A 24723-nucleotide genomic window follows, 5' to 3' on the forward strand; every position below is an offset into this window, starting at 1 on the left:
TTAGCCTTGCCATGTGCTTTGCCCTCCTCTGTCCTGAGTAATAAACTGAGTACATTACTTCTAAGTTATATTTGGGCAATAGGTAATACGACTGCATAGAACAAAAAGTAACTACTGGTAACTACTGATATTCTTTGCACTGTATGCTATTAATAAATGATGAATTGATGGTCAAAAAACTAAACATGCAGAGCTTTGACACTAAGTGTAGTAGTTTGCAGATTACTGTACATCTGTTTTCTTGAAAAGCTCAAAAGATGACTCCGTATATATAAGAAATTATTTTTAAATGCCACAGTCAAACATTTTGAGGTTAGCCTTGGGATGAAACTAGTGGCATGACTTAGAGGAGCGATTATGTGAACCTTGTATTTGCAGTTGGTTTCCATGTTGAGTTTTTAAACCTAAAACTGTAGGTACTTGGCCTTTCTTTTTATTTGCATTGTATTGAAACTTTTTTTTTCTTTTCTTGGTTCAGTTACTATTCTAGCCCCTTGGAAAACAACCCAGCCCCACAGTACAGGGGGCTCTTTTAGCCCCACAGTACAGGGGGCTCTTTTGATCCAGATGGCAAGACTCATGAATTCCACTTGTAATTCTAGACTGCCTCTGACTACCAGCCAGGTTTCCCAATCCAGTTTGTGGTTCCATGAGCAGAAACCAGGCATATATTTGTACTACAGCCAAGCTGTGCTCAACCACAGTCAGCATGTGGGGTTGGGAGTAGAGAGAGGGATACGACTAGTGCTAGCACATGGAAAGGAGGGGGATAAAGAGAGTAGGGAGTCAAGCAAAAATGCCAGGAGGCCTGCATGGATAAACATGGAGTTCTTAACAAAATTCAGACATAAAGGTTACATACAGAAGGGGGAAGCAGGGACAGGTGACCTTGGAGAAATACAGAGACATTATTCAAGCATACAGATATGCTGCTAAGAAAGCCAAAGCCCAGTGGAAATTGATTATGTTGAGGGATGTCAAAGGCAACAAAAAGGGCTTTTATAAGTATGTAAGTGGGACAAGGAAGACTAGGGAAGATCTTGGCCTCCTGCTGAATGGGACAGGAGCCCTAGTGACACAGGATGTAGAAAAGAGTGGGGTAGCAAATGCCTTCTTTGCCTTAGGATTTACTAACAAGACCCACCTTCGGGAATCCCTAGACCTAGAGACCGGGAGGAAGTCTGAAGTGAGGAATATGTACCATCAGTGAAGAAGGATCATTTTAGAGAATAAAATTTTAGCAGACTGGACATACTGAAGTCCTGATGGTTTGCACCTCTATGTGCTGAGGGTGTCTGCTGAGGCCTCATTAGGGCCACTCTCAATAATTGCTGAATGGCTGTGCTGACTGGGAGAGATGCTTGAGGACCGTAGGAAGGTAAATGCTTTCCTCAGTTTCAGAAATGGCAAGGAGATGGACTTACAGAGCTACAGGCTGGTCAGCCACACCTTAATCACAGAACCACAGAATTGCAGGGGTTGGAAGGGAGCTCAAGAGATCATCGAGTCCAATCCCCCACTAAAGCAGGTACCCTATAATGGATCACACGGGTAGACATCCAGATGAGTCTTGAATATCCCCATAGAAGGAGAGTCCATAACCTCTCTGGGCAACCTGTTCCAGGACTCTGTCACCCTTACTGTAAAGAAATTCTTCTGCATGTTAGTATGGAACTTCCATACCTATATTCAAGTTTTAGGCCATTGCTGTTTAGGTGATGGAGGAGCTAATCCAGAAGATAATTTCCAGGCATGTGAAGGACAAGAAAGTCATCAAGAGTAGTCAGCTTGGATTCTGAGGGGAAAGGAACCCAAGGGTTCCTTCATGCTTGACCACCTTCTTAATTTTTTTGGTGAAATGGATGGCCAAGTAGATGAGGAGGGCAGTGGGTATTGTCTACCTAGACTTCTGTGTGGCTTTCAGAATGCCTTCCTTTAATCTCTAAAACTCATGGAGAAGCTGATGAATCTTGGGCTGGATGGGCAGACAATGAAGTAGATTGAAAACTGTCTGGGCACAGAGGGTAGTAATCAGTGGCACGAAGTTTAATTGGAGCAGGGTGTCCCAGTGGTCACTACTGGGTCCGACATCTTTGTTAGTGACCTAGATGATGGGGCGGAGTGTCAGTCAGTCTGTCTGACAATGGTACAAAGCTGTGGGGAGTGGCTGATACCTAAGAGGGTCTTATTGTCAGCCAGAAGGACATGGACAGAGTGGAGGAGTGGACTGACAGGAATCTCATGAAGTTCATCAAAGGGAAGTGCAAAGTCCAATATCTGGGGAGGATCAACCCCAGGCACCAGAGTACACTTGGGACCAGCTGACTGGAACAACCTGCCCATCCTTTGTAGCCTGCTTTAGGGGTCCTGCCTGAGCAGGGACTGGTCTAGGTAGCCTCCAGATGTTCCTTCCTACCTCAGCTGTTCTGTGAGTCTGAGGGAGTTGTCATATAATACAGATATTTTCAGTTTCATTGGAGCTGTCTTTGGGCTGCTTGAGACAAATGCTGTACCTCCTACAGGCAAACAAAGGACTCTGTTTTTCAGACTTTCTTTCTACCAGCTAATGTTAATGGTAGGGAAATGTAAATATAGATTTTTTTTTTTATGTTGAAAAAATAATTTTAGTAAGGGAGATTTTGGTTTCTTTGAGTCAGATCTCATTACTCTGTAGACTGTTTGGCTTGCTTTCAGTTTCCATGCCTTGAGCCCAAAATCTTACTTGCTTCTGGAATGCAAAGCATTGTGTTCCTGTCCCCTGCGTGCTGTCTGCCACTTTGTTCTTGATGTGATGCATCTTCTGGTGCATGTTGGTCTCCGCGGGTGCTTACTCGCCAGCTATTTTTTTCTTTTATCTGTGGATCCTTCTGTCTGTTTTCTCTCCTCCTCAGACCAATTTGATGTTGACAGAGTAAGAAATCTAAATGTTTTGAATCTATTTTCTCATCGTTTCGTCTTGAAAGCTTTTTCAAGTTTTCTTTGGACCTCGACATTTGAGACACCTGACAAGAAAAGTTTTGCCCGGAGTGGAACTTTTTTTCTCAGGTGAAATGAAGCCTCTGTCTGCTTAAAAACCATCCTACGAAACTGAATAGTCTTCTGGAATATGCCTCTAAGACTAAGAATGGGAAATAGATGAGGAGAACAAACAAGTTCTACTTTATTTTGGGAATATCTTGTAGAATTTTCTATGTCATTGAAGTTTTATTTAAGCTGTTGCTGCTAGGCTCAGCTGTGAACCTTGAGATGAGAAGTATTTAAACATGTCTTAGTAACTATGGAGAACTCAAGCAAAAGCCTGGGGTTCAAGCATGTTGCGCTTCCTTCAAAGTGGGGCTCTACGGAAGAGCATGTTTTTGAAATTGGTGTGATGTGGGTCACTGGAGCTGCCCAGTCATGAGCTAGGGTCATGTTTTGCCTGCTGGGTTAATTGTCCCTCCTTGTAATGTACTAATGCTGTCAGTCTGTGCTTGACATTGCCTGTGCCTTGGGTGAAGCAGAAGATGTTTCTGTCTGTTCAGGATATGCACATTCTCCTTGGCTTTGATACAAATACATGGCTGTTCCCTTTCCTAGCACAGCCTGCCCAGTGCCCCCACAGCCCCAGGAGGATTCTGGGGAGCCAGGAGCCATCTAAAGCAGAGGCCAGCAGGGGCTGCTGTAGGAGTAGGAGATGGAGAAGATTTGCTTCCTCTCTGTTGGAGAAGCCTTCCTTGTGGGTTTGTTCTGCAGCCCTCTTTTCCCTTGCACCACACCCAAGCTTCTTGGGCTTAGTCGTGGCTTCCCAGCACAGCTCAGGTTTCTGTCGCTTACTCACAGCTCTGGAGATTTGGATGTTCATAAATTAAACATTAAGTTTCCTTGTTACAGTGCTAGAATTAACTTCCTAGTTCATATTTTGGCTCAATAAAATTTAAATGCTTTTTCATATTTATTTTTCCCATAGAAGTGGACAGTGGCATTCATGTTCTTATTTCCATATGCCCTTGGGTTACTGTTTTAATGTCATTTGTCACTCAAGAACTTGCTGGCTTCCTTCAGGACTGGGACGTAATTGAATTGGGGATGATTAGTTGCATCCTTTTGATTGAATGTTTTTTTTTCCTTAGTTTCTCTGAAATCACCATTAGCTATTTTGGCTGCAGCTCTGCATTCTGTTGAGGCAGTGCTACATTGTAAATCAATATCTTTTCAAAAAGACTGCTGTAAATTGCCTAGATAGCATATGCATGGTTACTTGGGCTGCAATGCTGCTGCAGAGCCTGGATAGTGTGCCTTTCTGGGAACTCCACAGGCAAGTCCATCATATATCTTAAAAAAAAAAAAAAAAAGTGTTTTTGGAAAGAGCATGGTATTGCTGGTGAAATTTAGACAGAGAAATATTGTACCCTTGGTGCTCATTTGTACCCTTTATATTTTATTCCACAGGGATTACCCTGTCTTTAGGGATTTCTTTGTTTTCTGCTTTAGATTTCCCCCTTTCTTAGCTGTAGTACAGCCGTAGCGTTTCAGCTTGCTAGTGCAGAAAGATGTTGTGAATTCATTCAGTTGCTGAATGAGCCTGGCCTGGCTGCAAACACTAACATTGCCAGAGACATGTCAAAGAGTTGCCGGCGGATCTAACCTGATCGAGGCAACAACACAACGGTAAGATGGGGCTCATTTAAATGCCTGGCATTAGACAAGCACTGGGCTTTGCTGCTTAAACCCGAAGCCTAGTTATCACATGCTTCCAACTTAAGCAGGATGCGTTCTGTGCATGTCAGGGTGGGTTTTCTTTGGAATGCTTAAAATCCAGACGGAGGAAGGCAGTGGGAAGCTGGGGATGCCACATGAGACCTCTCGGCAGCCACCCTGGTGAGACTCCCCGGCAGCGCTGCCTGCGGTTTGTAAATATCAGGGAAAAGGTAGGAGAAGCTTAAAAGCAATGCTTTTCTTGCTACTGCTTTGTATTTCTCTCTCCAGCAGCCTTATTTATTATTGCATTAAGAGGATAGTATAGGCAATTTTTTCTGATATATGCTTGGCTGAATGCCCTCTGGGACGAGTGAGTGAAGGACATGATCAGCCACTTCTTCATCTCTGCTAACAAGTCAGTGCATCTTGCTAGATCCAAATGAATGTCTTTATCAGTTACAGATCTGCTTGATGTGGGGAGATAAAATTAAAATGATCCCTTCTAAATACAGGCTATGTCATGGATGTCGGAATATTTTTTTGCCTTATGAAGCTGTGTGATTATTTTATTTCTATCACATGCTGTCTTTATTTAATACAACAAATAGTGAGGGAGTCATTTTAAGTAATTGTTCTTGAATGCTTATGTAGGAGTGCGTTGGTAGCATTTAGGGTCTTAGTGGAATTTTTCAACATGCATGAGAGCTTCAGGAAGCAGCGTGTTCAGGAAAAGAGAGGAGGGGAAAGGCAGCACTAATGATGAGTACGAGATAGTTTAAAATGTGCCCATTGTGTGGAATAATTTGAAGTATTTTTGATGACTTATCTGACAGCTAAGTCAAGTTGTAGATTAATCTCAACAGAAATCCAGTAAATATATTTCACCATATGTTCTGGCACTTAAAGCAAACCAACTGTGGTAGTAATGGCAGTGTGATGAAATACGTGTTTTGCTGTTAATGGTTAAGGCTAAAAGCAGGGGAGTTTTATTTCTAGGCAAGCATGTTTATGCTTTATTCAGCATGTGAATTATAATCCAAAAAGAAATCAGTTGCATATCAACGTGGGATCAAATAGCTAGTTTGACAGCAATGCCTGTTTGTTTTTTTTCTGTGCTTGCCAATTAAGGGGTTTTTTTTCTTAGTCACTGAATACTATTAAAGGGGGAAGATTTAGTCCTATCAATTATTTTCTGAAGTTTTCATTATTATTTTACTGGTGCTCCTTATTTAAAAACAATTTTCTAAACGCGTAATACTGTATGTACTGCAGTGTAAGTGATGTGAAGTGGGCAGTTTCACACTATATACAAACTTGCACAGTTTTGTCCCAGAAAGTAGAAATGCTTCTTTTTTGGTTCAAGAATAACCTTAAATGCTTCTGTTACAATAGCTGCAAATGTTAGCTGCGTATGTGTGGGTTTTTTTTAATAAAAAAATAAGTTTTCCTCTGCTTATAATGTCAGACCTTTTGATACATAGAAGTAATCCAGCCATTTGTGTTTGCTTTTTACTTTGCACAAGCAATGAAGGTCCAGAAGCTCTTACGTACATGGGATTCTTTGAAGAAGATATTCTGTTAGAGTATTTCTTAGTGATGTTTTTTCCACCCACACATGCATGTGAAAGCTATTTCTTCCAATAACAGCTTTTGTTTCTCAAACTGATTTTCTCCCCAGATGTTAAAACCACCTGCTCTGCCCATTGTGTTACTGTCTCTGGGGTTCACACACTTCAGTTTTCTGAGCTTTAGAAATCAATAATGCTTTGGAATTTTTTTATGCTAAGATTTAGTTGAACACAGATCCCAAATTAATTAGGGCAAAAAATATTACATAACATGGAAAAGTTGGTCAAAAGTTATGAATGCAGATGGGAAATGTAAGATATGCATAGTTCAATAGACAAGTACTGCTGAATGCTTTATAAAGATTATGGCCTTCACTGTGTGGATCAGTTTTGTAGTGAGACTGATCATATCTGGAGATTAGACTTTACCTGAGGAATGAGTATTTGTCATATTATCCTCAATGATTCCAGATAGGAAGAGTTTCAAAAAGTTGTTGAGCAGCCTAAAGACTGTGTTGTCAGCACTGTGTCTCCTTGCAAAGGATGTTAGCCTGGCTTGGAAGTCCTACAGCAAGAGTGCTCACCTCATTGCTTTTTAATCTATATTATTGTGGAAAAACTTAAAGAAAAAAAAACCCCACACTGTCTTTAGTATTTTTGTCTAAACCTGTAAGCTCAAACAGGCTATTTAAAAAGTTGACCTATATGCTACTTCCCACTTGGATAGGCGCTCTTCTCTGGCAGGCCAATCTTGTTTCTCTGAAATCCCGCAGACAAGAAAATGGATAGTACTATCAAAAGAATTTGTGATTACACTGCAGTACAAAAATCCATAGTCAATCACAACTCGTGGTTGGCTCAGGCACCACAAGCATGAGTCACAAAGCTCCGGTGGCATCCAGCTGTCGTAGGTAAGAGATCATTTTGTTCTTAAGGAAAATCCTTGCACAATGCCAGCTACTGCTGAGCATTTTGCCTCATGCTGTTTTCAGTGCACTGGCCTGGCTTGACCTATGTGGTCAGCAGGAATTTGCTGGCAACAGAGCTTGTGGAAATGCTCAGCCTGGGTCAGGTGAGGGTCTTGCACTAAAAAATTTGGTGACTATAAATATGAGTGCTAGGATGCCCCTTAAAACACACAGGAGCATCAAAGCAGTCTTGTTTTTCAGATCCAGACAGCCTTGGAGTTATTTCCCATTGGGGCCCTGGAATGTTTCAGGTAGTGATAAACTGATAATAATATCTTACAAAGCATGTTGAAATATCCTGGCAAACGTGAACTGAAGCAACGGGGAAGGAGACTGTTTGATACCAGTACTCTAAAGCTTGTTTCTAAGGAGAAATGTATTTTTTAAATTATATCCTTCTATTTATATAAAATCCGTATACTTTTGTTCTTGAATGAGGGATCTCAGGTTAAATATAATGTTTTCAGAGTTTTAGTTCCATCAGGAAGCTCCAGAATGGCTTTCAGTGTCTCTCGTATGTCTTTCATTTGAAACCTTGTCAGGAAGGTACACAAATGGAAAGTTGCTTATTTAAGGAAAAGATTCTTAAGGACTTTTTTTTTTAAATAAAAAAAACCCCACCGTCAACATTACAGTCAGGTCTTCTCCTAGCAGCAGTTCCACCTGTAATGAAGAGCTTCTATGTACTTCTGTATTTTTCTATAGTTTGGTCAACACCTTTCTGTGACTTCTCTTTGCTTTTGACATAAGTTTATTATCTATTTCCAAAAGTAACAATTATATGCATCTTGTTTGAGTGTGGCATGTTTTTCACTGACATCTTCCACTCCGTGCCCTAGTATAAGCCTATGTAGAATTCCGGATTTAGCAGTTTAGAAAATAGCAAATGGTCAAATAGCAATTTATTGTTGTGTTGGATGTTGCCTTCAAAGCATTACTTCATTTTATCACATTTTTGAATTAACAGCATAAGCAGAGCATTTTGCCTCTGTAAAAATATCTTTTGGACTTTTCCCTCTGTTGAACATAAGTATTGAGATCTTGCTCCTTTCTGTGTCATATTTTTAGGTAGATGGATCATCTCTGAATTTCCTCTATGAGTTCTGGACTGGCCCACTTAGGATGCAGAAGCAGTCAGTTTTATCAGTCAGTTGTCTTACTCTGTGGTGGCGCACTGGTCAGAAATGGCATGAAAATCATTGGTGGGATTTTTGCTTTGTTTTGCAAAACTTTTAAATATTTATTATTAGAATTTTTGTAAGTTACTGCTACAGAAGAACTTGCTGTCTTAACGAGATCCATTGTAGCTTCTGACTAAAAAAGATTTGTGATAAACTTCAGCTAGACTTTATATAAATGTAAAGTAATCTAAACTAGTAGCAAGTAGAATGTCAGCAAGAATTTGACCCAGTTTATATCATTCTATACAGGAAATTGTATTGGATTCATGTTATTTATATTTCAGTTTTGCTGTGTAGGATGCTTATTGATATTAAATTGTGTATGACTTACCTGAAGACAAAAATACCAAATGTTGCAGAGTGAGCAGTAAGGGAATAAAGCCACTAGAAACAAAGACATAATGCCAGTTTGTGTATTTTGAAAGCTTAGCTTCATTTAATTAATCTCTGATGCCTTCTAGTCCTACAGGCTTGGTGCATTTGAATATGTCCTCTTTCAGTCCATTAAATCTTTGTAGAAGTGCAAAGAAAAAAGTATTCAAAACTGTAGAGAATATGTGTAAAATGTTTTCCCGGACTTCTATTTAAATAGTGTTTTTCTCTATGAACAAATACTTTCTGTTAATAAAATATCAGTTACAAATATTGTTATGTCATAAAGAAGAGTTGTTTTGGAATGTTCCAGGGTGCTTGGTTTTGATGCCATCCAGGGAAGTGGGGGAATTGCCACTTGTAACTTGCAGGTGGGCAAGGAATTACCTGTTTTTGGCAAAGTAGTCCGGATACCAAATAGGGTATCATTACAAAGTGTGATTTTACTATTGTTAGGCAGCTGTGTAAGAAAAAACTCACAAAGTAATTGCAGTCAGTCTCAGTTTTGTGAAGTGTTTTCATGAGAAACTTACTGTATTGTAAAGATAGAGGACTTCTTACTGATGTTCTTACTTGGACGCTAGATGTGAGTTTTTAAACCAATTTACTGCTTGGATTTTGTTGTTTGTTGGAAGTCATTTGAGATGAACTCCCAGCTTTGGAGGCACAAATTGCTGCCGACTGCAGCAGACTCGATTGTTTTGTGCTGTTAGGGCTTTCTCTCTGGAATTGATTTGAGCACACTCATAAGTCTACTGCAGTACATGTTTTCCCTTGAACTCATCAAAGAAGCAGCAGTGATTTTCACTTTTCTGTTGAGATACCTAGTTTTCTGAAAATTGAGCATTATCTCTATGCTGTTCAGACAATTCTCATAACATTAGGGCTGTCCTTATAATGAGCTCTTCTCACTGTCATTTTGAAACCTCTCTATTTAAGCTTTATACATCTTTGCAAGAGAAGATATCTTTGAGTGTTCTTTATATGCTGAATAAATAAAAATTTTCATTAGAGCCCTAGACAAAATTCTGAATTATGGGACATAGGACATTTGCAGGAATTCGGCCATTTTTTCCAGCATAGCACATTATGTACTGAGAAGCAAGTTTCATTATGTTTTCTTGCACTTATTGGTTTGCAAGGTATTATGCTACTGCAAGTCTGACAAATTCACAGTAGTTGCTGGAAAATTCCTTTAAGGCTTTTCATTCCAGTTTTGAAGAATTCTGTAACCAGGTCTTTTATCTGGAAAGCAACAGCGACACCAAATAGATGTATTGCGATCCAAACACAGGTGAGAACTTTAATTGTGAATCTGGACTTGTCATCCTCATCTGAACTCTCAAACTTTCATAAAAGAAAACATTGGCAGAAAGGTCATGGATGGCTGTTTCTAAGATTTCTGGGAGATGGAACTGGAATACAGGTTATTTCAGATCTCTGAAGAGTATTCGGATGACAGAATAATGACAAAGATTTAGCTTTTCTTCTTGCTATACCTTTATACTGATATGATAGAAGATATCTTGTCAAATTCAGTGGCTTGGAAGATAATATGTAAGGGACCAGATCTTGCATCGCTGGGAGAGCTTGTCGTTCCTTGTGACATTGCTTTGCCTGGGAAGCTGCATTTCTTAAGCTGTAAGGTTGTTGACCTCAGGGATGAAGCACCTAAGAAAGAAATCTCTCCTACTCTTAGTTGTAGAATGAAACTTTGAAATGCACTAGCAACTTGAAGTCAAGAACTCTCATTACCTAGTTTTTCATCTAGCTTTTGGTGAAGTTAGTAAGAAGGAGCTTTGCAAGAGAAGGAAGGAAAAGGAAGAAGAAAAAAACAGATGTGAAGGAAGTAATTATATATATGTATATGCACGTGTTTTTATAAAGGAATTGGTCTGAATGAAGGAAAAAGGAACCAAACTAATATACTACTCTGGTCTTGGATTATCTTTTGCAGGGTACTTTATGAGGGTCTTTTGGTAGTATCTGAGATTCCTATTGATTTGCAATGGACTGGAGAGCATGCTGCTTTAGTGTAATGAAGTCAAATGGCTATAAAATCTTTCCATCTGCAAATGCATTTATTTTGGAAAAAATGATTGTATAACTTATCCCTTTCCTCTTTTAATAAGAAAAGTGGCTTCCGGTGTTGCATTCTTAAAACAATCTTTGACTGGTTTTCAGTCTGAAGCAAACGTTCTGTTTCATTGTATTTGTAAATCTAGTTTTTATCTCATCATATCTCATTGCTTTAATCTGACTTCAGACTCACCGTATAAAAGAATTTAGTTGAGTTTTAATACTGTAGTTATCTTTAGGTCTTATATCCTTAGTTGCATGACCAGATCTGACCAACAGCAGTGTTTTCATTGTAGTCCCTGCCTGCGGGAGAACTAATAGTGCTTTTATTTTCAAATGAAATTACTTGATGATACCTGTAAAAGAATCAAGTGGCTTGCAAGCATAGGCAAAGGAACCTAAGGGAGCTAAGTAAAACCTGTTTTCAAGTCGTGGAGTTGTTTACCATTTATTTTCTTAGAAACCCTATTGACACAGCCTCAGAATTGAGCAAGAATAGGCAGTTTGCTGTCAAGTCTCTCAAGATTTCTCACACTTCAGCATGGTAGTGGGAAGACTTTCTTTTCATGGATATGCCCTTGATTATTTTATGACTGGGGGGAGTGTTGGAGGATAAAATAAAAATATAAACCTGTGAACTCAGAAAGACAATATAATGTTCATAAAAAATATTATTAATGCACTTATGAGAAGAAAATTGCATAAACTCACAGTGGCACATGGAGCCATCTGTAGGAGCAGGAGGTTGGTATGGGAAAAGGATTGAAAATACATTTTTTTAATCCTTATTTTTAAATGCTGTTCATATGGTTACAGAGGAAGCTAGACAACAGATATGACTAAGTAAAATAATATAGAGACCACCTGCTACGATTTCATGGGAGCCTATGTGTGTTCAGGCTGTTTCTCCCTGTCTTTGCTGGTGCTGCTGGTGAATGCTACTTGCTGGTGGCCTCTGCCATGATGCCATTTCTGCCCTCCTGTTTGGCCCCTGGAGAGCCAGCCTGCCTGACTCTGGGTGCAGCAAGTCCTGAACTGGGGCAGTGGGAGCAGCAGCCCTGTGATAATTCCTTGAAATGATGTGATACTTAATTTGCATCAAACCCAAGCATCAGGCAGGTAAAAGAAAGAATTTATTTACTGGAGCCTTCAATGCTAGCATAGCTGTTGTAGGGCATAAGTACAGAAATAGAGAGACGCTCCCCATTAGATCTGCTCCATTGAGTTTCTGTCTCTTTTAATATATGTCACAGGCTGTCAGGACTTCTGGGTGACCTTCAGCTTAGACCCTGTCCTTAGGTGACTCCTGACTGCTGTTGTTGCAGAACAGGATTTTGCTGCAAGGGCATGTGTACGCTTTTCTTACACCTAAGGTCTAGTCTGGGCTCTCTCTTCAAAATCAGACCTTTTTTTTCTTTTTTTTTTTTTTTTTTCCTCTGTGAACATCAAATTTAATGGACTGAAAACTCACTTTTCTGAAGCTAAGCTGTACTGTGAACAGAACAAAAACATTAATTTTAGAAATGCTCAGCTCCACCTGGCCTTGTTCAAGGGACATATAATAATGTGCAATAATTCCTCGCCCCTAGGATTATGCTCAATTCACTAATCATCCTAATTTTTAGGTACTAATTTAGCAGAATAAGTATGCGCTATAGTGCAAGTTTGGCTGGGGAGCTGTGTAAGCATTGCCCATAGTAACTTCCAGTATAATACTTTTTTTCCTTGGTTCGGGTGTTTAAACTTCTTCTCAGATTGGTGTGACCATGGGACTCTTAGTTCAGATCTGATCAGTTGGCCTTTATATGAGAGTGACTTGTTTCACACTTGGCAATTCAGCACAGACATTTAATCTGCTCATTGAGTTCTGTGTTTCAGACAAACAGAGAATTAATGTCAGAGCTTTCAGTTCAAAAATTCTTCCATCTGGCACTCCAGTGACCTTTTTATATTTGCGTTCTTCCATATGACAAAGACAGTTGGTTTAACATCAGCTTTGAATTCAAAAATAAAAAGGCCTTTTTTGGAGTAAGCCTCTGAGATGAGCTGTCTCACAGATTTATGAGCAAGTTTGTGCTAGGTGCAGCACGAATCCTGTGCTATCACTGGATGCCACTTTGAGTCTTGGGGCTCTCCTTTCGGTTGTAGTTGCTAGTTCATAGCTAACATAGTTAGCGATTGCTGTATCCACATGAAGTTAAACAATACCTGAGGATATACATGACAGTTCTGGGACATAGTAGAGCCTGTTAGCCCCGGGGTCACCAGACATAAATGGCAGACCATCAGGACAGAGAATGTCTTACTACCATTTTTTTCTTCACACCCTTTCTTCCCTCCCTCCCTCCTTCCACGACCATTGCTTTCTTTCTTCTGCTTCATTTGTTCCCTTTATTTTTCTGTCTTACTTGAGTTCTCTCACTGTTCTTTGTAGCTGTACCATCAAATGTTCAAACCAAAGGCTTGGTGCATGTAATTACAGGGAAAGGTGAGCGCTGAAGGACATCTCTTAAGTTTAGGCCTGACTGTGCTGGTTGTTCCAGTATGAAATCACAGATGATGTCTTGTAACATTACATGCTCTACTTCTCCTTTCAGAAATTTTTGTTCCCTTATCGCTCATTCTTTGTGGATCTTTCTGAATAGTACAACCCCAGTTTTCCTTCCTAATAAACTTGCTTCTTGGTCTGTTTGTGTTGGGGTTTCTACCTGAGCTTGTTGCAGGGGCAGCTGCGAGCCTTCTTAGGGTGGGTATAGAGCGCAGCCACCTGCGTGTGACAGGCCTGTTGTGACAATAGAGCTCCCTCCAAAGAGAATGAGCCTCCAACATTGTCAGTTCCTTTTTAATTTTGAACAAAACCACTTATAGTACTCCAGAACATTCCCAAATGATGTTTTGTAAGTAGCAAATGTCAAATTCCAGTCCTGCCAGAATCTGCTATTGACTTGTGTGTTTCTCAATTGCCATAGTGCCAAGACATGATGTAAAAGAGCATGCTTATAGAAGATAATGAAAACTCACATGCAGATAGGATTTTTCAGTAAAATTAATGCTGGCCGTATGCTCTCAGCAATTCAGTTGTTGAGTTAGTAGTCACTTGACTATTTATGATTTCTTTTTCTTCTTATATCCGTCAGCTAAATTCAAGTGCTAAATCTTATTCTCAACAGTAATGAGATTGTTGTGCTACCTTCCAGAGGGCTTTGGCTCTATAAATTATAATCTATATCTTCATAACATTTCACTTACAAAAGCCCAAGTGCTTTGCAAAATTAATTAGTGCTCCTGGTTCTCCTGTTTCTCCTTGTGACAGGGGCAGGATCATTACTACAAACAGAAAAATGAAACTGCAGAGAGGTTAAGTGACTTCCTTGCCTCCAGTCGCCCAGTCTTTTTTTTATTATTTTTATTTTTCCATCATGGGTGCTAGATCTTTGATTTCCATGTATAGGGTCATTTCATAGTACTTCTGTTGAAAACAGTCCAAACAGGAGAATTCGTATGCTCTGTTGGTTGTTTTTAGTAAGAATTTTGGAACTTTGCTCTTGTATTTACCTAACTGAAAACTCTTTCCCAGGATGTACACAGTAGCAATGCCTTACAGAGAAGAGTAGCACCAAAACCTGAGTGTCAATTTTTTTACATTTTACAGAAGTACCTACACAGTAGATGACCAAAGTAAAAATTTGCAGGATACTACATGAAGGACTTAAAAACCGAGTACAACACATCCTCCTAGAAGACATGATGAGCTTTAGAGTAGTATATCTTTACACTATACAGTCACATTTATTTTTCCTTCAGTGTAGTAAGATATTTGTTCTGCCATGCCAAAGCTTAAGAAAAGATTGTTCTTAATTACTGAGAATGTCTTTATTCATCTGAATAAATTCCAGTGATATGGGACAGCCTTTCTTTTATGGAGTACCCTAGGAGGTAATTAATTCAGGGGACATTCATGACTTTTAAAATTCATGACCCATAAGGACTATAAATTACTTACATGTTTTAACTGATTACTCTCATTCTTTAAATGCTATATAATTTGAAACAGCAAATGAATTAACCCATCTGCCTTTAAGTCTAAGAATACAGTTTGCTTGGGAGCTCTGAATTTTGACAACAATGATGAGCTCTGAATTTTGACAACAACTGAAAAAAACTTACACCGAAATTGTATCGTGGTAACTATATTTGCTAATTTCTTTGACATGAGACCCAAATGCAGATTAAGGAATATTGCCTGAAATTATACAAGGTGAATCAAAGAGTTGTCTTTATCTAGAAATGATTCCATGACCAATTACACTTACTTTTATTTATTTAATGGAACATATTATGTAGTTCTCTGATGCAGCAGCTTGAGATTTCAGACTCTTCACTGTTAATTTTTATGGGAAAAAAAATTGGGCTCTTTACAGCTATTATGCCTTGAGGTATGATAAATACTGTGATGCTGGAGTGGGGAACAGAGGAAACTGTAGCCCAGTGATTCTTCCTGATGTAATGGTGATTAAGCATGTTTATCCTAGAGCAGCCTTGGGATCTTCTGAAACTGAATGAGTAGGATGAGAGGGGAAAAAAGGTTGGCTGGGCTGTTCTGTTCTGTTTGCTGTATGCTATTTTCTGATTCTGATCAAGAACTAAGAAAGTTGCCAAGTATAATCTGTCATGCTTTTTTGTGGTTCTCAAATTAGGAATTGTAAAGTGTATGATGTTTTAATGTTCTTGCTGTGTTCTTACTTTAAATAAATAAAAGCACTAGAGAAGCACTAAAATAACCTCTTGTACCAGAGGGTGCTAGATCTCATTTTGCGTTATGTTGCCAGAACCTGTAATAGCTCAAGTTAATATTAGAATTGACATGACTGTTTTGATTTGACAGATAAATAATCCTTTCTCTATTTTTATTTTTATTTTTCAAAAGTAGAGAAGAGCTCTTCAGGCAACTGCCGGGTGGGCCTTTGTGCTGTAGATTTTAAGAAGGAAATTACTTCTGTCTCATTCTCTCACATTTTGTCTTAGCTTTTCAGTTGAGACAGACTAAATAATTTGGGACATATTTTACAAGAGGATATCCTTCAGCTCTCAGGGTGTGAAGAATGAATGAGACATGTCTGATTGTTCTGGTGACTACTTGGGATATTGATGTAGTGTTTGGCAGTGGGGAGTGAGACAACATAGAGAAATACAACTGTGTATTTAACATTAAAGATTACGTAAGAGATGTAATGGGCAGGATGTTCACGGAGAAGTGCTTCTGTCAGACTACACCTAGGATGACAGGAATCTTTTTTCCAAGGCTAGGCTCAAGGACTCTCACTGTGTAGGAACAAGTACGCATTGCTATTTTCAGATTTCCCATAAAGATGCTGAGTCCCTGGACAATTTCTAAGTGCTTTTCCCAAACAGTATCTTCAAAACAACAACAACAAAAAAGACTTTCTGTAGGACTACTCCATTCTCCATGGGGAAGAGCAAAGGAAGATTCAGAGATTTAATGTATTAATGTCCTACATGTAGAGTTTGCTTGTGTGAATACCATTCATACCACTTTTGCTTTGTTTTACTTTTTTTCCTTACAGGCAAGTGTGTCACATACCTTGGTACTAAGTCTGCCCCTTGTTCCTGCCCCTCTGTAGCTGTTCTTCTTTACATCTGTTTTTCAGTATGATTTTGGGAAGTGCCCTCGGTGTGATTCCTGCCAGGCTGGAATGCCAGCAATGGGAAGCAGGCACAGCTTCCTTCTGCTTATAAAATGCTCAAAGTGAATCAACCTGTGACTTTCTTGGGCCTTCGCTACTTGGTGCATTGTTGATTGTCCTTTTCTTCATCCTGTTTCCTATAAAGAAGAAAGAAGGCATAAATTGAGAACAGATTGCTCTGTTTGTCCCCCAGTGTTACCAGATCTGCTGGCAGAAGTACCTGTTCTGAAAGAGAGAACTATGACTGCACTGCACGTGTTCTAAAAGCCAAGTTGTTTCTGAAATGGTTTATACATCTGAAAGTTAGGCTTTGAATATAACTTGTGGTGGGAAAAGTACTGAATCACAGTAGAAGCTCCTGAAGGGGGAAGGAATGCTCGGTGTTAAAATGCCTTAATATTAATTTGTATGATGATTTAAAGAAACAGTAATTAAAACTGCTTAATGGCTCATGCTAGGAGGAAATTTTTTAAAATGAATATGATGCTTATACTCTTTCTCTTGATTGCATTTTATAAAATATAATTTTCATCTTGTTTAAGGCCAGCCAAGTTATCATATATATGGTGTGCGTTTGGACTAAATATTCATAATAGTTAAAGTATCATTGGTTGCATCTTTGTGTAATACTGCTTTTAGACCATGGTAGCATTTACAGTATCCCAGTGTCTGTGCTGCAGTGTTAAGTACAGAATTACATAGATTTATAGAGCAAGGGCAAGAAGAGGTAATGAATCATTTAGATTGACTTCCTATATGTCATGAGCTGTTACACTAGTTTAACTTTGTTTTTCATTCTACTAACTGTAGCTAAGCAGATATTCAACAGAATTCTCTAGTTTTGAGACTGCAGTGGGTGACTTTGTCATCTTTTTTGGAATGTGTAAGGATTTTTCTTCATGTAGCTTTAATAAAAGAACAGTCCCCATTTCAAAAAATCTATGTACGCATTTGAAACATGAAATGGGCTATAAAGACCCTTGTCTTACAGATGGCAAAATGGACTTACAGATAAATTCTGATTGACTCTGTGGAGCACACAGAAGCCTCTAAAGGAGGCTTTTGTGACAAATACTGTGCTTTAGCTGGGGCACCGTCCATCTCTTACACAATGAGCAAGGTGGAAATGAGTGGGTAGGTCAGACCTCCTGTCAGCAAGGAGCTACCAGGTGATAGACAGTGAGTCACTGTTCTGAGAGTTAAATATTTGTATATACTGTTTGAGTGGCTGAAATTTATAGGAATCACTTTTGTAATGCAGTACAAGGAAAAATGATACCTGAAAAATTGAATTAGTGTTGCAGAAGAGCTCAGACCTGTGCTGTTCCAGAGAGTGCTATCCCAAAGAAATCTAAGATCATTTGTGTGCACGAGAAGGTTTCCAAAACATATTAAACGTCAGTTTTTTCCCAGTACACTGTTGCTTATTTGCATAAGTCACTTTGATAAGTCACATGATAAGTGAAGTAAGCTCACACGTTGGCTGGAGCAGAGGATGGCAGGTCTGCGTCCCTTTCACCCAGCAGCAACAGGGTTCTTGTGGTGGCTGCGAGCGTCTCTGCTTGTGCATCTCTCTGCAGTCTTATCTCCTCCCCTGGTGACACTGGTGTCCCTGTGCCTGTGTATTACCTGAGTTCTGTGTAGGGGACTGGCTGGTGCATGGCTTGCTCCATCCAGTTGCAGGCCTGAGGCTGGCTCTTAATGGGTGATTGCGGGGACTTTTCAATGGAATGATCTGAACGTGAAAGCATTTCCCTTCAGTATCTAATTCCAAACTATTACTGCTTCCAATGAAGAGATGATGAATAGCAACGGATGTGCTCTTCATTATTGTTGTTATTATTATTTATTTTAATGCAATGCCTACTTAGCCCACATTAGAGTGAGATGTGGAAACTTTGCAGTGGATAAAGTATCGAGATACAGCTGTGGATTCTAAACATTTTAACTGGTCTTAGGTGCCCTTTGGTGATCTGGAGGGAAGGCAAGAGCAGCTTTTAACCTTCTCTCCCCATCCCTTGCCCCCATTGTCTAGTTCATAGGATTACAGAGGCTGAGAAACACTTACTAACCTCAAAACATCTTTGTTGGTAGCAAGCATGGCAGGAAGGCAAACCTAGAGAGGACAGTGGGAAGTATGTGGGTGCGTGCCTGTACATGGTCATTGTTTTAGGGGACAAAAGAAACCAATTAGTTTTACAAGAAGGCTAATTAAAAATTCTTTGTGCAGAAGCTCTTTATCTTTTCTCTCTGAAGTAATAGACCAAAATTACATAATTGCTTTAATTTTGACCTGTGAGGGTATTATCATTTGGAATGAAGAGAGGCTGTTCCTTTTCTCAGTTGAAAGTTGGTTAAGTTTTAGTCTTGGAGAAACCAGGTTAATGAGAAGAAATGTGCACCCTGTTGAAGGTGGCTTGTAATGCCAGTAATAGCTTGAACTGGAGCTCAGCTGTGGATGGCAGCTTGGCCAGATGACACTGTGTGAGAAGCAAACTTTAATTTTTAATGTACAAAAGAAATTTGTGATCTGCTGTTATGGTGAATCACCTAAATCACAAAACACAAGGAATAGCCACCTGGTATTTCTATGAACAGTGGTAATGTGTTGGGTTTCAAGGCACCAGATTCCTCAAGGGAAGTAGCAAAGAACAATCATATGGGATAGATGAGTGGACAGTGAAGTGAGTTGAGAAGTGGCTGACTGTCCGATGCCCAGCCTGCATCACTCTTCATAGCTTTTCCCTGTAGCCTAAGAGCAAAAAGTACTTTTGCTTTTCCTAACTAAGAGTTGAATCTCTTATGGCTAAATGCAGAAGCTGAAGCCTCAAACACAATGTCCCCCAGCTGTGTGGTTTTAAGAAACGTCTTATAAATTGGAATGCAAAAATGCATAAGATGCATTAAACTACACAACTGGAATGTCTTAAGCTGGCTGCTCTACTCAGTGAGTTCTCTTGCCCAAGCTGTAACCTGCCTGGGTGGCTTGGGAAGCAAGCTGCCATCTGTGGGGCTGGGCAGCATCGTGCTTCCCTGTAAGGAAGATTGGAAGTTCTGTGCTTTAGTGTGCTGTTAAGCTGTGGTTGTACATCTCAGTGCCTGGGAATTGATTTACTGATTTCATTTTCTGAGACATATGGTGATAATAATAATAGCACTGTGTAAGCATTATTTAAAAATACAGTAAAATACTGGGATTGGATCTCTGGCAGGCCAGCACCAAGGTACACACCCAAACTGCCATCATTTATTTAAGCCTAGGCACATCCAATTTTAAACAAATGGAAATCAATACTGCTCAGAGATATCAGCAGCTGGATTGAAGAAAAAAGTGAAATGGCATTGTTGCTAAGAACAACCTGTATGAGAAAGCACGCAAATGTATGGATTTTATGCATGTTTCTCTTCTGTTTTTTCTTTTTCAGGATCTTTTTAGAACACTATACAAACATGTATTTATTGTTATTACTGTTAGTTTGTTTCCTATGTCAAATGCATGTGTGATTTCAATATTTCAATAGAAAGTGAATGCCTGTGAATGGTAGGGCCTTTTTTAATGCTGTCTGATACATGGATCAATACAGACTCAGCCTCTTAAAATCAATGAATGCTGTTTTTTTTCCTTTCAGATATGTGTCACAAAGATGTCTACACGGAACTGCCAGGGAATGGATTCAGTGATCAAACCTCTGGATACAATTCCTGAGGATAAGAAAGTCAGGGTCCAGAGGACGCAGAGTAGCTTCGATCCATTTGAGAAACCAACTAATCAAGTAAAGAGGGTTCATTCAGAGAACAACGCTTGCATTAACTTCAAAACTTCATCTGCAGGGAAAGAATCACCAAAAGTCCGACGGCATTCCAGCCCTAGCTCTGTAAGTTTGCGATACTGATGTCTGTGCATGGTGGAATTAATAACTTTGAATAAATGTTTTCTTCCTTAGGAAGTGACTTAGAAACAAGCCAGAAGCTCGTGGCTGCCATTAAAATGCTTACAATTCAAATTTCTAGTGTTTTGTTTAAAATATGATATTTTAAAAAAATATCTTGAAAGATAACATTGTGAGATTCCTCTCATCTTGAGCTTTGTGTGAAGTTTTGAGTACCACAATGAGAAGGACATAACACTATTAGCATCCAAAGGAGGGCTGGTACAAAGGTGGAGAAGGGTCTCGAGAGCAAGGTGTGTAGGGAGTGGCTGAGGTCCCTGGGTTTGCTCAGCCTGGAGCAGAGGAGCTGAGGGGAGGCCTCATGGCAGCTGCAGCTCCTCATAGCACTGAGCTCAGCTCTCTGGTGACAGCGACAGAGTCTGAGGGAACGGCATGGAGCTGTCAGGGGAGGGGCAGGTGGGGGTTAGGGAAAGGGTCTGCACCAGAGGGTGGTAGGCATGGAACAGGCTGCCTGGGGTCACAGCCCCAAGTGCTGGAGTTGAAGGAGTGTTTGGACAGCGCTCTCAGTCACAGGGTTTGATTTTGGGTGATGCTGTGTGGAGCCAGGAGCTGGACTTGATGGTCCTTGTGGGTCCCGTCCATCTCAGGATATTCTGTGATTCTATCTCAGCTAGTGTATGTTGAGGAATTTCTAAGCATTTTTCTCCTGATCCTGGTATGGCATTATAGCTGCTACAATGTTTATGTTGCAAATTTTGTAGACCATTACTTACTCATGCAGACAAATTCTTTCCCATGATGTTTAGGAAACCACATGTATTGCATTTTGAGTTTTACATTTTAGTTTCAGAGTAATTTGAGAAACAAGTCAGATTTGACAGATTTTGTTTACATTTTAAAATTCTCTTTTCAAAATCAAGTAATAAAACTAGCATTTATTTCCCTGTCAGAAACTGTCTGTGTGAGAGAGAAAACAACTGAGAAAGGATTGATGATACATCATCACTGTTGTTTTATTCTCAAGTACTTTGAAAGAAACCAGATAAATAAAATGTCACATCTTTCATGAATAATGCCGAGACATATTTCCCCCCAAAGACCTTCAAAATTATTGAAAAACTATCTCTGTTATGCTTTTGCAAGAAAAAAAAGATCATAATAACGTGACCTTTGAAATGGAGTCTACAGATCTCAGCAGAATGTGTGTAAGCCTGCAAAGCCTAGTTGGCATGAAGCAATTTTAAAGGTTGATTTTTCTTTTTTATTTGCTTTCTTTCTTTTTTTTTTTTTTTTAAATTTTGCTCTATCTTCTGGATATCTTCTGTCCTCTGTGTAGAAGTTTGGCTGAATTCTGTCAGACTTGTAAGGAGCGGTGACAGAGATTCATTTTCTGCAGATGAGCATTTCTTAACCCATGGGAATTTAATGGATAAAATGTCGTGCCTCTAGGGGACTGTCCTTTGGAGAAAAGGTTACCTTTTAAAATGTAACCATCTGTAGTGAAAAGAAATTTGATTTTTCAGTATTTTATGGTGTTATATAGCTGCTGCTAAAAACATCTGTGGCATGTTCCACATCAGCCCATGACAAGGAGTTCTTACCATAAAACAACTATAGTCAGTAAGGAAGGATAGAATTCTTACTTTTCTTGGATTCTTTTGGGGATAGTTGTTTTGCATAAGCACTACAAACCCTGTATATTCAGCATCCTGTCCATTGGTCAGAACTCAGCTGTTTATTTCTTACTAACATCTCTTAAAATAAAACTTTTTGGAAGGTGAGAAACTTCTTCCCTAATGGTTTGCACCTTGTTTACTTGTGAACGATGCCTGATTGATAGCTGTGCTGACAACCAATAATGTCAATGATTTTTTCTGGAAGTTCCTCATGTTTTTTTTTGTCGTACTAAAATATTCTACATCTCTGCTGTTTTGTCTTGTTCCTCACAGAATTTGTTACTAATTTCTATTAAAGTTTTACACACTTAATTTCTATTTAAATTAAAGGATTTTTATTTGCTTTGCTTCCAGAGTTTGGAAGCAGACTTATTTTGAAAATGTGTTATTAGCATCTTGTTCTTCTTTTCCAAAGGGCTGGTGTTCTCCTGTGCCCACGCAGTGTCCTGTGATCCCCGTAGTTTCTCATGTACATGATATTAACGTTTTCTCTACTGGTGTGTTGTTTGGTAGGGCTCCCGCCATACACACCGCTCACTGAGCTTCTTGTGGGCTGAGTCACACACATTTGCTGAGGATGTCTCATGTTTTAAAGTAGATGCATAGGAATTTCCTGAAGAACAATTCTGATTTCTTGACTTCCTGTAATTCTCCCTGAGTTTTATAGCTCTTTTTGGTGAACTCCCTCCTTATGCTTACATGTGTTGTTAGTCATTTTTTAACTCTTCCTTAGACAGGGTGCTCAGAAGTGCACCTGGCAGGGAATAGTTTGTGGAGTAATGAGGGTATTCCAGTCAGTGAAGAAAGAAGAATGGAAGTTCACAGCAAAAGGCAGCGTTACCACTCTGTTGATCGTAGTTCACACTCAGTCCTGACCGGCAGACCTGAAATTCAAACATCCAAAGCAAGGATACGATCAAGCCATTCCCTTCCCCAGAGCTGGCTGCATTGCCTCAAGCACAAGATGTTCTGCTGCACATTTCATTGAACAGATGCCTGTATAGTTAGTTGCAGTGATTTGTCATTCCCTTGTTTTGAATTACTGTTGAATTGACCAAGGCTTTTTTTTTTTCCTTCCCTAGCCCTGATGCTGTGTAGCAGATTCCCTTGCTACTTCCTTTTCAAATTATTACATTTTCTTTCATGTCAGAGAGCTGTTCCATATTCTCCCTTATAATTCAATAAGTTGCTTTTCTGGAAATTCTTCTGCTGTGTGGATGATGCCATTCTGAACTGACATTCCAATTTCTGTAAATAATCTTGAGCATGCTGTGCCCTTTGGGTTGCACTGGCTACAGCTGTGTAGTAACGTTGCAGTTTTGACTGTTTTCTATAAACTATTTTTAAGGTACTCTGATAGAAGTATACTATCTTCAGTTTTCACTTACTGTACTTGATCACTAGAGGCTCTGTATTAGAAAAAGGCTTCTTTTTAGTTTCTTCCATTTCATCATTTAAGTCCTCTGTAGTCATCAGGTGAAGAACTGATGACTTGCAAAAGGTTGAGGCTTGCAGGCTCTGTATCAGTCTGTGCCTCTTTCTAGTCAAATAAAAGTTCCTAATTGGTCTCAAAACTAACATTTCTCAATAAAAACTTTTTTTATAATGCAACTCCTTGGCAGTTATCAGCATCAGTGCTTGGTGAAAATCAACAGATAATCCTCTGTAGATGGAATGTGATCCATTTTGTATTTTCTGTACCTTCTAAATGCTGTAATGAGAAAGATGAAACACAGAAGTTTCTGAAAGCTGGAACTCAGTGTTCCTGCCCACAGATTGTCACTTGGAATATAAACCATTTGCTCTTTAACGTGGAGTAACATCTACGCAAGTGATATCCCAAATCTTTAAACTGATTGAGGTGAAATGTTATTATGGAATGAAAAAAAACCCAAAAAACTATGAAAAACTACAGTAGAACAGACATGCTTTTTAATAGATCAGAATAATGGTTGATCTTCACCTTGGAGGTTATAAAGTAGATTTTGGCCTACCTGTGGATCATCTGTCAGCTACTGCTAGAGGAAGGTGACTTGGCTGGGCAGATCTCTGCTCTGATCCAGTGCTACACAGTGCATAAGTGTATATACATGTGTCCATATAGAAAAAATATATATCTCTTTACAAATCATTATGTTGAGTCTTTTGCCTACCACAGGAGGAAACTTGTTTTTCTCTGCTTGCTATTAGATGAAAAAGCTACGAAAAGCTATGAAATGAGCTAGGCAAAAAACAAAAACAAAAACAAAAAAACAAAACAAAAAAACCCACAACTCAAAACCAAACAGATGTGCCTCTTCCCAAAATAACTCTTGGTTTGGAAGATGATTTGACTAATTCTCTGAAAGTTATATTTGAGATGTGTGCTCTTTGGCATGCAGCCACATTTATTGTTCTCCAAGGTGAAGTTTCATTGTATTCAATATTCATATTTTATATACTACAATAGTACTTTTGCGCAGTAAATAGAATAGTGCAGGTTTTATAAGCCAACCAGTCCAGTCAAGATTTAGCTGCTTGCTGCTGCTACACATTGGTTTGTTCCCTGAATGACTTAGGATCCATGGCAATGAATTCAAATGTCATGCTAAGTTATGTGCACTTTCA

At 39.3% G+C, this 24723-nt stretch overlaps 1 protein-coding gene across 5 annotated transcripts in view; it reads left to right on the forward strand.

Annotated features, from left to right (window-relative positions):
* The window catches only part of CDK14 (cyclin dependent kinase 14), a 318720-nt gene that overhangs the window by 57374 nt on the left and 236623 nt on the right, over positions 1–24723 (forward strand). For 3 of the 5 annotated variants that reach the window (XR_002434949.1, XM_021386034.1, XM_021386037.1), the window contains one exon: positions 20180–20425. Coding sequence is in view for 4 of the 5 variants with exons in the window: in XM_021386034.1 (XP_021241709.1) it covers positions 20180–20425 (246 nt within the window). In the remaining variant the exon portion in view is untranslated. Of the gene's footprint in view, positions 1–9079; positions 9138–9982; positions 10061–20179; positions 20426–24723 lie in introns of those variants that run through there. The other 2 variants (XM_021386035.1, XM_021386036.1) reach the window with 2 other exon arrangements.

This window comes from Numida meleagris, chromosome 2 (genome assembly GCF_002078875.1).
Source record: "Numida meleagris isolate 19003 breed g44 Domestic line chromosome 2, NumMel1.0, whole genome shotgun sequence".
Classification (NCBI taxonomy): domain Eukaryota; kingdom Metazoa; phylum Chordata; class Aves; order Galliformes; family Numididae; genus Numida; species Numida meleagris.